The sequence below is a fragment of the Brachyhypopomus gauderio genome, chromosome 5 (genome assembly GCF_052324685.1).
Source record: "Brachyhypopomus gauderio isolate BG-103 chromosome 5, BGAUD_0.2, whole genome shotgun sequence".
NCBI lineage: Eukaryota > Metazoa > Chordata > Actinopteri > Gymnotiformes > Hypopomidae > Brachyhypopomus > Brachyhypopomus gauderio.
In genome coordinates, this window is record NC_135215.1 from 26,123,510 (window position 1) to 26,138,627 (window position 15,118).

The 15,118-nt window shown below is 52.0% G+C and overlaps 1 protein-coding gene across 1 annotated transcript in view; it reads left to right on the plus strand.

Annotated features, from left to right (window-relative positions):
• The window catches only part of snd1 (staphylococcal nuclease and tudor domain containing 1), a 47,855-nt gene that overhangs the window by 13,000 nt on the left and 19,737 nt on the right, over positions 1 to 15,118 (plus strand). The window contains exons 11-12 of the mRNA XM_077006750.1: positions 6,876 to 6,977; positions 14,548 to 14,654. Of these exons, the coding sequence (XP_076862865.1) occupies positions 6,876 to 6,977; positions 14,548 to 14,654 (209 nt within the window). The remainder of the gene's footprint in view (positions 1 to 6,875; positions 6,978 to 14,547; positions 14,655 to 15,118) is intronic.

Consider the following 15,118-nt stretch of genomic DNA (forward strand, 5'->3'; position numbering starts at 1 on the left):
GCTCCCTGAGACATCCCTTAATGCTGCAGTTTCTTGTTCCAGCAGAGATTTCTGTCCGCATGCTTAAAATGAGCAGTTCGCCACCCCCCAACACACACACACACACACACACACACACACACACACACACACACACACACACACACACACACTCGTTCCCTCTCCCTTGTATGCGAGATCAGTGCTACAGTTTTGCCTATCTTGTCGTACGGGGCCTGATCTTACCCTATCCTCATCCCTCCCTTACAGGTTGCCAGGTTCTGAAAAAGTACTCCATTTTTATACAGTTGCAGTCTCTTAGATAATAGAACAGGGAGGTTTGCATTGTTTATTTTGGCTCTGTGCTCCTCCACCATTGGATTTGTAATGAAAAGTGATGCTAAAGTGTGAAATGTCAGCTTTAATTGGTACAGTGTTCTCATCTGTGATGTGGATCCACTCAGCGGTCCCTGCCCTTTATGGGCCCCCCCCCCCCCCCATAAGCACTTGGGCAGGTGAGCAGAATTCTAAAGTGAATTTGCCATTGTTCTTGGTTGCCAGTGCTGTGCAGTCAGAGACTACCTGAGGTGTGTGACCCACACACAGCATGTGAACACCCTCCAGTCAAGCATTGTGCAGTGGAGCCTCACACGTTTTATTACCCCCCCCCGATCTTCACCCCAATCCCCCCCTCACACACGTGCGGCCCTGTGTGGCCCTGAGGCTGCTGTAGTGCGGGACAGTGCCAGCTGCTTCAGCAGCATGTATTACACACTCCACTGCACCCCTTATGTCAGACAGACAGACGGGGGGGGGGGGGGGGGGGGGGGGGGGGGGAGAGACAGACAGACAGACGGGGGGGGGAGAGACAGACAGACGGGGGGGGAGAGACAGACAGACAGACGGGGGGGGGAGAGAGACAGACACAGACGGGGGGGGAGACAGACAGACGGGTGGGGGGAGACAGACAGACGGGGAGAGAGAGAGGGAGGGAGAGAGAGGGAGAAGGAGACAGACTGGAGGAGAGAGAGACAGACTGGGGAGAGAGAGAGAGAGAGAGAGAGACAGACAGATGGAGGAGGAGAGAGACAGACAGACGGGGAGGAGAGACAGACGGATATAGAGACGAGCGTGTGAAGGTTGTGGGTGTGGTCATGGAGACCACTCCATCCGTTGACCAAGCGTCCCATGGGGTCCAACCGGGTTCTGCCGCTTCGCTCTCCCAGCTGCTGTTTACAGGGTGCGATGAAGCCGAGGTCTGGACCGGTGTGGTGGACACCAGCACTGGCGCCGGACGCAGCCGTCTGGAGAGGAAGCAGCTGTCAGAACGCACACGGCAGCTCCGCTTTCCTCCACCGGCTGAAGATCACAACTCAAATGATTTTGGATTTCACCGGCCTCATTTTTGCAGTGATGGTGGCAGTGTAGTGAGACGGGTCTGAGCCCAGCGTCAGTACGGCGGTGTAGTGAGACGGGTCTGAGCCCAGCGTCAGTACGGCGGTGTAGTGAGACGGGTCTGAGCCCAGCGTCAGTACGGCGGTGTAGTGAGACGGGTCTGAGCCCAGCGTCAGTACGGCGGTGTAGTGAGACGGGTCTGAGCCCAGCGTCAGTACGGCGGTGTAGTGAGACGGGTCTGAGCCCAGCGTCAGTACGGCGGTGTAGTGAGACGGGTCTGAGCCCAGCGTCAGTACGGCGGTGTAGTGAGACGGGTCTGAGCCCAGCGTCAGTACGGCGGTGTAGTGAGACGGGTCTGAGCCAAGCGTCAGTACGGCGGTGTAGTGAGACGGGTCTGAGCCAAGCGTCAGTACGGCGGTGTAGTGAGACGGGCCTGAGCCCAGCGTCAGTACGGCGGTGTAGTGAGACGGGTCTGAGCCCAGCGTCAGTACGGCGGTGTAGTGAGACGGGCCTGAGCCCAGCGTCAGTACGGCGGTGTAGTGAGACGGGCCTGAGCCCAGCGTCAGTACGGCGGTGTAGTGAGACGGGTCTGAGCCCAGCGTCAGTACGGCGGTGTAGTGAGACGGGCCTGAGCCCAGCGTCAGTACGGCGGTGTAGTGAGACGGGCCTGAGCCCAGCGTCAGTACGGCGGTGTAGTGAGACGGGCCTGAGCCCAGCGTCAGTACGGCGGTGTAGTGAGACGGGCCTGAGCCCAGCGTCAGTACGGCGGTGTAGTGAGACGGGCCTGAGCCCAGCGTCAGTACACCACACACTCACGCACGTGCCATTTACATGCTTTTCTTTTCTTCTATTTGATGTTCACACACACACACACACACACACACACACACACACGGGTGGGGTACCAGGAAGACAAACATGAGATTTTGCCTTACTTACCTCTTCCCCGCCCACCAACAAAATTTGGATCCTGAAATTCGCGTGCAGAGCTCAGATGCAAACACGCACATATAGAGCGGATGTAGCGGTGAGTCAGTGAGCTGTTCTGACAACCCCACCTGCCCCCCCCCCCACCCCCCCCCCCCCCACCACCACCACCACCACCACCACCACCTCCCTCCATCTGTCCTCATGTGGATCTCAAAGAGGGGAAAAAAACAGCTGATATTACCACATAGCTCAAAAATACCCCCCCAGCATAAAAATACTCTTGGGCCCAGCCCGGAGAGAGGGAGGAGAGAGGGAGGAGAGAGGGAGGGAGGGAGGGAAGGGGTCACCAGCGCTGGAGGAAGGCACGTCTCACTGCAGGCTGCATCTCTGCTTCAGCAGACTGTCCATCACCGTTTGGCCATGGAGAGAGGGAGACGTACAGACAGAGAAAGACGAGGGGAGAGGGAGATGAGGAGAGAGATGGAGAAACAAGACAGATGGAGAGACAGAGAAAAATGGAGGAGGAGAGAGAGAGAGAAAGAAAGGGGGAGAGAAATGGGTACCGGCCAGTACTGGACAGCAGTTTTCAGGGTTCATCTTTGCACTGGGGCGCACACCCAAAACCCCTGTAGTGCGCACACACACACACACACACACACACACACAAAACCCTGTAGTGCACAACAACGTTGAGAGGAAAAGGTCCTCAGGGAAAAACACACACACAAAAGCTGCACTGATTACAAACTGTGTGCTGTACACAGGAATGAAGGAAGCGCTCCGACTGTTGCCTGTGTGTGTGTGTGTGTGTGTGTGTGTGTGTGTGTGTGTGTGTGTGTGTGTGTGTGTGTGTGTGTGTGTGTGTGTGTGTGTGTGTGTGTGCGAGAAACACCAAAGCCAGTTTGCACATCTTGTCCTCTGTCCTGGGGCGTGTGGTTTTATGACTCAGACATCACGTGATTGGCTGACTCTCCTCTAAAGACCTCTAACCCTCCGCGACCCATTACATAAGAATCCAGCCAGTTGTCCTAGTGCCGTTACACTATAGTTTTCTGTTCCTGTCGGATGTTGTGTGAACCAGTTATTGCACACCTGACAGTTGCTTACTCACAGAACTGTGAATATTCTGATTCACTTGTGTGGAATGTCCACTTCCGGTCATCACTCTTGGGTTGGTCAGTGTAGGGTTTTTGGGGTTATTTTTATGTCCATATTTACGAGAGACGTGCATGATGTGAAACGTCTCACAGTGTGGTAGTGATCCACTAGTAGTGTGTTGCACGCTGGTGGTCACGTGCATGTGAGTCTTCTGCCTTTTCAAAGCTGCGTATTTCTCTCTGGGCTCCTCATTAGGAAAGCCCAGGATGGTATGTAGCTTGGCCCGAGACTCTGGTAATGCCGGAGTCGGCCACCCCGCGAGCCCTCGTATTCCGCTACGCTGCGTCCACGCTGGAGCCGCACTGATACTGCAATGACGGGATCGAGTGACTCGGGCCGGCCCTGGAGGAGCGTTCTCCAGGCGTCTGCCTCGCTCGGCCGCCCCGGCCGCTCGGGCTTTGGTCCAGAGAGACCGCGTGGGTAATATCCGACGCGGCCCGAAGCCTCTGAGGCGGAACCTCTCGAGCGGTGACTGTGAGCTGGGATTAGGGAAGTGGAATGGGCTTCTGGGTAGGGCCCTCGTCCCCTCCCCCGAACCGAGACAGCGCCGGGGTCGAGGCCGTCTTGGCTATGTGAATATTAAATGTGGAGAGTCCGCACTGTCACTCTAGCCGATGTCACCCTGACCCCGGCTCCACGGAGGACCCGGTTCCGTGGTTCTGCTCCATAAGCCGGAGCTCCTGCTCTCAGAGAAATGAAGGGGAGGGAAGAATAAGGAACACCACGTCCTCCGTTGGGGGGGGGGAAAGCAACAGACGCTTCAAATTCAGACAGATAGGTTTCTAAGCTGCCATCATGGCAAAACGCCCTGTAATAATGATTTATACACGTCATTTTATTTTATGAATTAAAAAAGGTGCAAAAACTTACAAACAGCATTTTTCACCTTGTCAGACAGCCGTGGGGTTGGAGGGGGGACGGGTGGCCTATATAGATTGTAATATAGTTTTATTGCAGGAATATTAATCTTTTGATCTCTGGATGTTTTGTGTTATTTACCCAGCCATGGTGACACTGATTTGTTATTAGGTAGATGGGTTTTGGATGCCTGTTGTGGCTCAGTGACTGTAGATATTTAGATGACAACTAATAAAGTTTTGGGAGGCAAAAAAAGGCATTTTATGTGTATTGTACATCATGTATTTGTCTGTGTAAGTGTTCAGTCATGTCGCTTTTAAACAGAGACGCGTTGGAGATGTCCAGTAGTTGAAAGACAAATTCTGTGGTCTGGATAATATCGACCCTTGGATATAGAAGCAATCAACTGGTAACTTTGTGTATCGACAAGAAGCATGAGGAATGAGAGGCAGGAGCGAAGCCCGTTCTGGCGTGAGGGAAGCTGTCCGTGCGGGTCCGTTCACGACCCAGCGGTCCAGGTGGCCATGTTTGACCAGCGGCTGATAGCTTTCGGGTCTGGTGGAGGTTAGAATGTAGCTCGCCACGCGAAATGGCTTCACGGTCATTTCTGACACCGTCCTCGGCTTTGCGCTCGTGAGATGTGACTGCCGGCGTGACCCTGGCTGGTTTGAATTTCACGGCTGAGCTGCGCCTGCCTCTAGCTGCGCTTCTGAGGGTTTCCTTGAGGTTTGTGGCCGTGGTCGGAGCTGGTTCTGGGGTGGCGGGTTCTGACTGATTGGACTGGGCCTTTATCCCTCTGCCATCCTCAGTGTCACATTTAGCTCTGCGCCATTCATCACGAACTACTAATGAGTCTGCTTAACGAGACGGAGGCAGAGTGTTGGGGAGTCTGCAAGAGAGTGATGTGTGTGTGTGTGTGAGAGCATGCGTGGGATACACTCTTCTTGTATGTCGAATTAGGTCCTACTCTTTGTGGTTCGACACAGTTTGTGTTGTGCCTACAAGCAGTTTTGTTTACGTAGCTCCTGCTTGTGCTGGTGTGTGTGTGTCTCTCTGTGTTGAGCTGCAGGATGAGCATTTATCGTAAACGTATTATATCATTGATCTTGGTTTCTTTAGTCTAAATGGGGCCTAAAGATATTTCCCCCTTAACGGGACACTGTGGCGTCTCTCGGCGGGCGGACTAGCCCTTGTCCCTCCTCCACCCTCCTCAGTGTCCTCCACCCTCCTCCGTGTCCTCCAGTCCTCCCGTTGTGCCTGGTGTTTGTCGCTCTCACCAGATTTGTCGAATCCAGCGTGACTGCTGGCACGGGCCAGAGGGCGTGGGGGGGGGGGGGGGTAGTCCTCCGCCTCGCAGGCAGGGATGTCTGGCATATTTCCCCTTTCCCGTCTTGAGCTGTGACGTTAGTCTAGGAAGCGTTGACCCGAGCTGACCTCACTACTAAACCTGGCTGTTGAATGACTCAGATCAGTCTCCGTCTTGTGTCACTGATATTACATTAGGCTACGCTGCGCATTTGTTCCTCCCATTTTCTTCTTGTGTTGCTAACTAAGTGGTAACCCTGAATCACTCTGGATGGAGATCTCAAGAAACTCCTCTCCATTAGAAGTTTGACTATGGCTCTGATTATGAGAAGAATGAATTTGTCCTGGTATTTTTCCAGTGACCTCATTCTCTCAAGCTCTAATCATTTTCTGCAATCAGTAGAAGTGGAGCATGATGGAGAATATTGAGTTATTGATGTGATAAGTGTACTTTTCAATTATTTTGCATATAGGTTAAACCCTTAATATTTGCCCTGACTGTAAAATTCGCTCCTTCGAGAAAAAGTAAAAATGTCAGCACATTTATGAAAATACACTAATGGAGCAGGAATGGCGTGGGCGAGAGTGCGAGAAATCCCTCACGAAGGAACACGGGTGGGCAGGACAGCTGGTGGGCGGGCACGTAGGGCACTGGTGGGCGGGGACGTAGGGCACTGGTGGGCGGGAACGTAGGGCACTGGTGGGCGGGAACGTAGGGCACTGGTGGGCGGGAACGTAGGGCACTGGTGGGCGGGGACGTAGGGCACTGGTGGGCGGGGACGTAGGGCACTGGTGGGCGGGGACGTAGGGCACTGGTGGGCGGGGACGTAGGGCACTGGTGGGCGGGAACGTAGGGCACTGGTGGGCGGGGACGTAGGGCAATTTGAAAATGAACAAACAAAGACCCAAGGGGGGCTTCACAAAACTGAAATGGGAGTTTGTTTGCCGTGGCTGAGTGTGCCCAGCCTGAGCAGGCGGGTCGGGCGGTGCGGCTCCAATCCGACGAGCTCCGTCCTCCAGAACCCTCCGGTGTTGAAGAGGTGATTTAAAGGAGGAGAGATCAGCAGGAAAATAATTAGATGAAGCACATGTTGGGTGTCAGTCAGGAGCAACCGGGTTATTGTTGTATTTTTTTTTGGCTTGTTATTTATTCGTTTATTTTTGGACAATATGTTGTCATTTCTGTGAAGGGGTTTGAGAAGCACGAAGGTTTATTTCTTTATCTCCGTTTCTCTCCATCACTCCCACAGGAGAAGAGCAAGGACAGGGACAAGCGATTCCGTCCCCTCTACGACATCCCCTACATGTTCGAGGCCAGAGAATTCCTGAGGAAGAAGCTCATTGGAAAGAAGGTGAGAACGTGGTCCTCAATGTCCTCAGTGTAGCATCAGTGGCCCAAGAACCCAGGTCTCCAGGGGCTAATCTAGAGTTCCAGGGTTTTACCTCTGATATCCTAATGTATTTCTCAGGACCCTGATCTTCGGTATTTGTGTATACTGTGAAGAAGTGCTGAGTGTTTATATGTAAGTGATTATATGCTGCCTTTGTGGGATAGCTGATTCTGAGTTTTGTGGAGAATATGTACAACTACAGACCTTGGCGAGCAGATGTTGAAAATCTGCTTTGCACAACCTCGTATAGACAAGCACTTACACATGAGCTGAAGTGAATCTGTTCAAGGTTAGGGCAGATGCAGAAATCATACCTGCCATTTTGAATCAACAAAGCCAGCCCCATCACGCACTGCAGTTTCAAATGGGTTTTTGTGCCTGTTGCCCAGAGCGCAACCCGCCTGGTGAATACGAACCGTGAACGGGCGAGATTTGCAGAGAGTTTATTTCAGCATTTCTGGGGCTGATGACTTCAACTCATCCCAAAAGGTCCCGATCCAGCCGCACACGCATCTTCCCCACACACGGTGTAGTCTGAACCCCCAGGAAAACTACACCCACGGTTGCCATCTCATGAGCTCAGCGCTGGTCTTGTGGGTACACAGTACGCATATCAAAAGTAGGACTAACCAGTGTTTTTCTAAGGGCTCCCTCACCACAACCCCCCCCTTCTTATGGAAGCTGAGCAGAGCCAATCAGGAGTTAGGCTTGTGTAATCTTTACCCAGCTCAGTCACAAGGGTGATGTCACTGGCCCCTCCCACAAAGCTTTTATCATGCATTCGTCTCGTCTAGTAGGAACAGCCTAGGGAGCGAAAGATGATCTAGCAACTGTGATCATTGTCAGAATAACCACTGGCTGCTGTGCACACACAGGGCTAAACAGTCCTGGTTCACCCCACGCACACTGTTGTCGCAGTTCTGAAGACTGTGTTTCTAAGTAGTCTTTATTTTATTTCTGTGTTTTTCCATTCAGATTTTGCTGGATGTGAAATGGAGCTCTCAAGGTGTTGAAACATTGTAAATATTTTATACTGTGTTCCTTTGGTATTTTATATAGGGCAGCAGATACCTGCCTGAGCTCTAATATAGGTATACGGTAAACAAGGACCTTTTCTACCTGGTTCCCACTGTAATATAGGTGTTCTGTTAACACACACCCCTTTACTCACTGCATGGTTAGTGCTGCAGAGTATCAGGTAAATACCAGTATTGTAAATGTATTTAGGGGCTGACGCTTTAAAACAATGTTAGTTTGGTCTTTGGTGCAGACAGTTGAGGTGAATGGCAAATTTGATTTTAGGGTAATTTCTTTGTCCACATCGGTGTGTGATTCACATTAAGCACCGAAACACAATTTTTGTTTTTAATGTTCCAGATTCATTTTATGGTTGCTAGGACACGAGGCGCACATGCACGCATATCTGTGTGTGTGTGTGTGTGTGTGTGTGTGTGTGTGTGTGTGTGTCTGACTCTGTGGCTAAAGACACTTGTATCTTGCTAGGTACCTAGGCAACAGGAGGGACAGAATTTGGCAGAAGCCAGCAGTGTTTCACAGTGTAAATAATTCTTTCGATTTGATCAGTGTATATAGAAGAAGCTCTTGACTTTGAAAGTTAGACTAAGGACTGGTTTCCCAGACCAAAACTGGTCTTAAACCTAGACTAAAAACGACATTCAGTACTAAATCATTACTGTCATTAGAGTTTAAACCAAGACCAGTCTTAATCCATGTTCAAGAACGCAGCTCTAATTTCACGTTTGCCGAACTTCCTCGTCTTTGGGGTCTTTTTGGCTGAATATGCAGAGAGCAGCAGTTGCAGTGCAGAGAGGTGTAAGCGTGTCCCAGTGACTGGGGGAGTGGTTTACACTCGCATTGCCACCGTGGTTCGCCCTGCTCTCGTTAAAGATGCCTTATCACACAGAGCTACGTGTGCCTTGGTCTGTCGCACGGACCGCTTCCATCTCCTTGGCAACGGGCTCTTTGCAAAGACCGCTCCGTTCCACCCTGTGGCATCTCAGAGATCTTCCAGAGGACCCTGGGGGGGGATTGGTGTGTGTGTGTGTGTGTGTGTGTGTGTGTGTGTGTGTGTGTGTGGCTGGCGTCTTCTGTCGGCATGGGTGGGTGTGTGACAGCAAATGTGGTATGGGGGAGTGTTTGAACTTGGGCCATTTTGCCTCCACTGTGACTAGCACAGGGGGACAGGACACAGAGATGGGAGTCCACTGTCCCCTGGGAGAAGACAGCAAAAGAAGTGCCTCGCCTTTCAAGGTCCCCCACCCAGAGGTCCAAACGCCTCGCACGTCCTGCCCACGCACGCTCGGGTCGTAATCCGGAGCGAGATTGGGTTAACTTTATAAGCGGCGCTACTGTAGAGGGTCTCGGCCTCGCCGTAAAGGAAGTCAAATGAAAACGTTGCATTAATCCACTTATCAGGAAAGAGCACATTCGGATAATCCTGTCTTTTCAAAGTGGGTCCTGTTATGTGAGTGTGGGTATACTGCAAGAGGTCGAGTTTCGTGAGTGATTGTGTGTGTGTGTGTGTGTGTGTGTGTGTGTGTGTGTGTGTGTCAGGTGAACGAGATGGAAAGAAAGGTTGGCGCTGAGAATGTGATGCATATTGACTTGAACACCAAAGTTCCCCTCATTTGTACAGTCTAATGTCAGGCCGGTTCCATTTTCTCCCTACTTGCTATCTGCAGCTGACCTGTGTGTGTGCGTGTACTTTGGCGTGGTCACTGCAGGTGCTCGTGTCCGCGTGCCCAGTCGCGCTGCCACAGCCTGCATCTGTCCTGCTCTTGGGCTTCCAGGGACGTTCCAACCGTGTGCTCGTGTTGGTCATCTCCACGTCCTTCTGCGAAGCCTCTTGGCTCGGCACCCCAGCGTGTGGGAGTTCCTCCCTCCAAGGCCCCAGGCCTGCCCACACCGCATGGTTTCCTCCACTTCCTGAGGGCACACTTAACCTGTGCCTCCCTGTCCGGGTGCATCGGCTCACCCGTTGGGACCCGCCGCGTGTCTTAATATGTGCTGTACGCACACGCAGTGTCTTACTGCAGCAAGAAAATTACATTAAGACTGCGTGAGGGGACTAAGTGCTTAAACACACACTGAAGTCTTTACTGCAGCGACGTTTTATTTAGTGTTCATTTATGCATTGTTTACATCTAAACACATGTCTGAGATTCCGCCCACATAAAGCTACACTTCTGGGATGACCTAAAGCATTTGTAATAAATTAGTAATAAATATATGTTTATCGTTACATTGGCCACTTGATTGAACACACCTGTGCACCTGCTCACTGATATAATTAGTCAGTTAGCGAATCATGTGACTGCTGTGCGTAAATTCCTGCAGGCACGGGGTAAGATTAAGGTGTGCTTCACATCACACCCCGGGGTGAGTGCGGGTATGCGGTCTCATGACCATGGCGTGTGGGGTGGGCTGTATTGTTAGTATCTCAGAAACCGCTGATCTCCTGGACTTGCTATGCACCTGAGCGATACGGAACAGCGGGAAAACCCAAACGCATCCACCGAGAAGCAGCTCGATAGCTCGCAGATGAGCGAGGTCACCGGAGAACGTCCAGACTGGTTTGAGCTGTCAGGACGACCGCAGTGGCTCACATGACCATGACAGGCGTGTAACTCTTATGACAGGCGTGGTGGGCAGGAAAGCTCTGCAGAGTGTACTTCACTTAAACCTTGAGGCACACGGACTACAACAGCACCAAGTATCACATCGGGTTCCTGTCAGCCAAGAACCAGAATCTCGAGCTACAGCCGACGCAAACTCCCCGGAACTGGACAGTTGACAATTCCAAGAACTTTGCCAGGTCTGATGAAAATCAAATTTCCTCCACGGTATGTAGGTAGTAGGACCAGAATTTGGAGGAAACAGAACGGATCCGTGGAACCAAGCAGCCTTGCGTTCACTTTTCTGACAGGCGGTGTGGACAATATGGTCTTAGCACACATTAACCCCCCAATACCAATGGAGCATCGTTTGTGTACAGTCTGTCCATGTATTGATGCATGTGTGTCCCTTTATGGACACGATTCACCATCTTATTACTGGTACTTCCAGCATAATGATCTGCCATGCCAGCAAGCACAGCATCACCCCAAACTGGTTTCATCACCATGGTAATGAGTTCCATATGCTTTGGTGCCCCTCCCACCACCAGACCTCGGTCCATTAGAGCACCTTTACAATGGGGCAGAACAAGACTGTGCAGCTGGCAAATCTGCACCCATTACATCTTGTAATCACGTCAACATGGACCAGAATCTCACAGGAACGTTTCCAATTCCCCACTCCCTGTCACGAAGCGTCAAGACTGTTCTGGAGGTTGAGCCCAGTTGGTGAGTCTTCCTATCAAAGTAATCATCCGGTTATGTTTACGTAAGCTTCAACATGAGTTACGTCTGCACTCTGGGCGTGGCCATCTGCACTCTGGGCGTGGCCATTTGTCCCTGATAGCAGAAATGGGCAGAAGATTTGAGTTATTGGCTCTCGAGCATTAAAGGACAGCTTTGAGAGTTTGAATACTGCCAATCTGAAGTCATGGTTGAGCATTGAGAACAGGAGAGATGCTTATACACCTTAATGACTTAATATTGGTTCAGGTGCTTTGGAGTGAAAACAAAAACGTGACATGACTGTTTTCCCCGTCCTGCTCCCGTCATTGGACGTGCTCTGTGGAGAGGATGTGGTGATGTCTGTGGAGTGAAGGATGCTTTATTCCTATGTTGAGCTGAAGCTTTGGCGTCGTGTGCCATGGACAGATCAAGTTAAATCGCACGTGTGTTTTAACACTTGAAGGTTACCAAAGGCCTGAAGCCCCCACCCTCAGAAGCACAACACGACTGCCGTAACCACACCCTTTAGGTGGTGCGTAGCATCTTCCTACCCGAACCACTACTTCCCAGACACGGGCATCGCTCGGGCTGCCGGTCTCCTCTCCGCCATCGTCCTAAAACCATCGCAGCACCGGTTCCTCACCCCCTCTGTGTCTGGGGAGTGAATGGGCGGGGCTTAACGCCTGGCGCTGCGTCGCCGTTGGCCCTGCTACACCGTGGTTCCCACCGCCACCCCCCTCTTACAGCGGCCCACAGCACCACCGGAGCAGGAGGGATTACACCAGAGGAACCCGGTTTAGCTAAGAACAATGAATTAAACCAGCTGGATGAATATGATCACCAATTAAACTAGCCCTCAAGCAGATGTTCTAGATCACACATTAGCAACTGCACTTGTCTGGGCTTGTGTGTATGTGTAGGCAGGGGGCAGGGCAGCTCCAGGCTGTAGTGATGACACCGTTCTTGTTGGCTTCCACTCAGCCAGTGAAGGAGTTGAGCGGCTCCATTCTGCTCCAGATCTACAGACTTGGAGTTAACATTTAGCCTACCCTTCTGTATGCTACGTCCACGGGCAAAATAACTGACCGGACGGGGCCCGTTTCGGGCCCCCCCCCCCCCCCTTCTTTCTTGTTTGGCATGTTCAGCTCTTGCTAGATGCTTTAACCAAGAACGCCCTCCTGGCATCATTAGCATGACCCTATATGGGTTTGTGGAGAACACCTTGGTGTTGGTAGAACGTCTGAAGTTCACCTGGTAGAGCTTGTACAGAGGAGTGCTGCAGTGAGAGTTTCAAGACTAGCTGCATTCTTAATTAGAAAAGTAAAAGAACTGAACATTAACCAGCATGCAAGAATGCAGCATGACTTAGTCCATTTCTGCTGTTAATGATTCGTCAAATCTTGAATAATACATTTGACCTCTCTTGGTAAACTATGGTTCTGTATTAACCGCTCCCTGTAAGGCCATAGACTGCCCATGGAGCTGAATTATCTGCTGGGTGTATTCACACCTCCAGTGAAAATCTAGTGTAAGTGCACATCAAAGATCAGAACCAGGTCTTCTGGTTTTACATTCAGTAGATGTAACCTTACAGGCGTGAAATATTAGCCAGCTCAGTTGTAGTGACCTGTGGTCACAGTTTGCTCATCTCTGTGCTTTCTTGATGGGCCTGCTTCCGATTGGCTACGTGAAGTAGCGCCCCCCCCCAGGCAGCGCTACATCAGACGCGTGCCCCCGCCAGCTGAGGCTCGTTTCCACCTGGGCATGTGTGGAGTCACGTGACCTCTCTCATGCTGCCGCGGTGCTGACTCCCACCTTCCCGCCGTAGGCGAGTGGTGTTGGACGGGCCCCGCCCCCTCCCGTGACGGGTCGCCGCTCGCCAGCGTTTGGTAGAACGTGGGATTCCCCAAAACGCCTCGGTGCTCGTAGTGTGGGAGGTTTGTTCTGGACGGAGTTCCAGAGTTGCTCTGAGAAGCATTAGTTAGTGTGACATCGTCTGGTGAAAGAGCCTTAATGTCTGGCAGCTCTTCTCCCCGATGGCCGTGCCTGCACCGTCTCCCGCTCCCGCACGCCACCTCTCCCTCACGCAGTCTCCCGCACACTCCACAACTCTGCGCCTCCTGCGTTCCCTCTCTCCGCCTCTCGCTACTCTCGCTCTGTCTCTCCGCCTCCCTCCGTCCTTCCGCCTCGTCTCGCTCTTGCCCGCTAGCACGCCGCCGTGTCTCTCCGCCACATTAGTTCCTTTGAAGGAGGGAGAATTATTGTTGGCTTTTCCTTCCCTCGTCCATGTTGTGTTTTTTGGGGGGGGGTTTAAGAGGGATGCGAAGTGTCTTTGCCCAAGCTCATTACAGCTGCCCAGCGGAGCGGAGAGATCTTCTCCACCCCGAGTGCGGGAGATTGAGAGAGGCGCGCGCGTGAAACAATCAAGTTGGGAGAAAATGTTTTGTTTGTTGATGAGCCTCGGCGTGTGATCCGCAAAACTGTTTCTGTAAGAAAACGAAAATCCCCGCGGAGTGTGCAGACCTAACGAATTTGACCATGTCTGTGGGGTCGGACAGTGTCTCTTCTAAACACCTCCACCCCACCCCCACGTGCTTCAGTGTGAGGAGGGCACGAGGAGACGCACCCACCCCCCCCCCCCCCCCCCCCCCCACCCTGACCGTGAACCAGCTCTCCCCCGTGCCCGCCACTCGGGGGCCCAACCACAGTCTGGCCTGATGTGATCGCCATTGACTGAGGGTGACCTTGGCAAGTAGCCCACAGACACGTGCACACGCATGCATGCATGTGCACGCTCGCTTACTGTTTTTCCCGGACTTTATTGAATTTCACTTTACAAGATGTCAATACTTTTTTTGTGTGTGTGTATATAGTATAATATAAATAATAAATACATGTCTGTGTGTGTATGTATGTGATATATATATTATATACTCACTGCGTGTGCACAGGTCCTTCAGTTGATTTGCAGTTCCTTGCAGAAGAATCAAATTCAGATCTGCAGTTCTTTCCAAACATAAATCTGTTGGCCTTCTCCTCGATGGTGGGGTGGCGTCCCTCATGCGGGGGCCGTCTGCCCAACCCCCAGCCTTAGCTGCCCTGCGGCCTCCGTTATAGTGCTGCCTGTGACTGACCGTTGGTGGGTTGGGGTTTTGTGTGTGTGTTCACAGGTCAACGTCACAGTCGATTACATCCGAGCGGCCACCGCCGGCGCCGAGACGGGCCCTGTCCCGGCGTTCCCAGAGCGCACGTGTGCGACCGTCACCATTGGAGGAATGTGAGTATGATTCCTGAGTCAGCACTTTTCCTTACGCATGTTCACTTTGAGCCGACGTCCTAAGGCAGGTATCACCAAATGGCGGACCGCGGTCCGGATCCGGACCCGAACGCCGTCCTGTCCGGACCCAATTACATTCCTGATTAACTGGATACGGACCCAAATGCCAAAAAAATTTTAACGGGAGACTATATTCTAAACCGGAGACGAGTGTTACGTTCGCCACCCCCCCCCCCCCCCCCCCCGCTCAACAACTTTCGTTCGCCATCGCGGACCCGGACCTAAGGTCTGAGCTATCTGCCAAAAATGGACCGCGGAAAGATTTAATTGATTACCCCTGTCCTAAGGTATCTGAATTTTAAACCCGAAGCTTTCGCCTGTGTCTCTTTTCTGTGCGCATAGATATTTGCGAAACCTTGAGAACCTCTGTTGTGTTTAGCTGAACGTCTAGAGCTCAAGTTGAT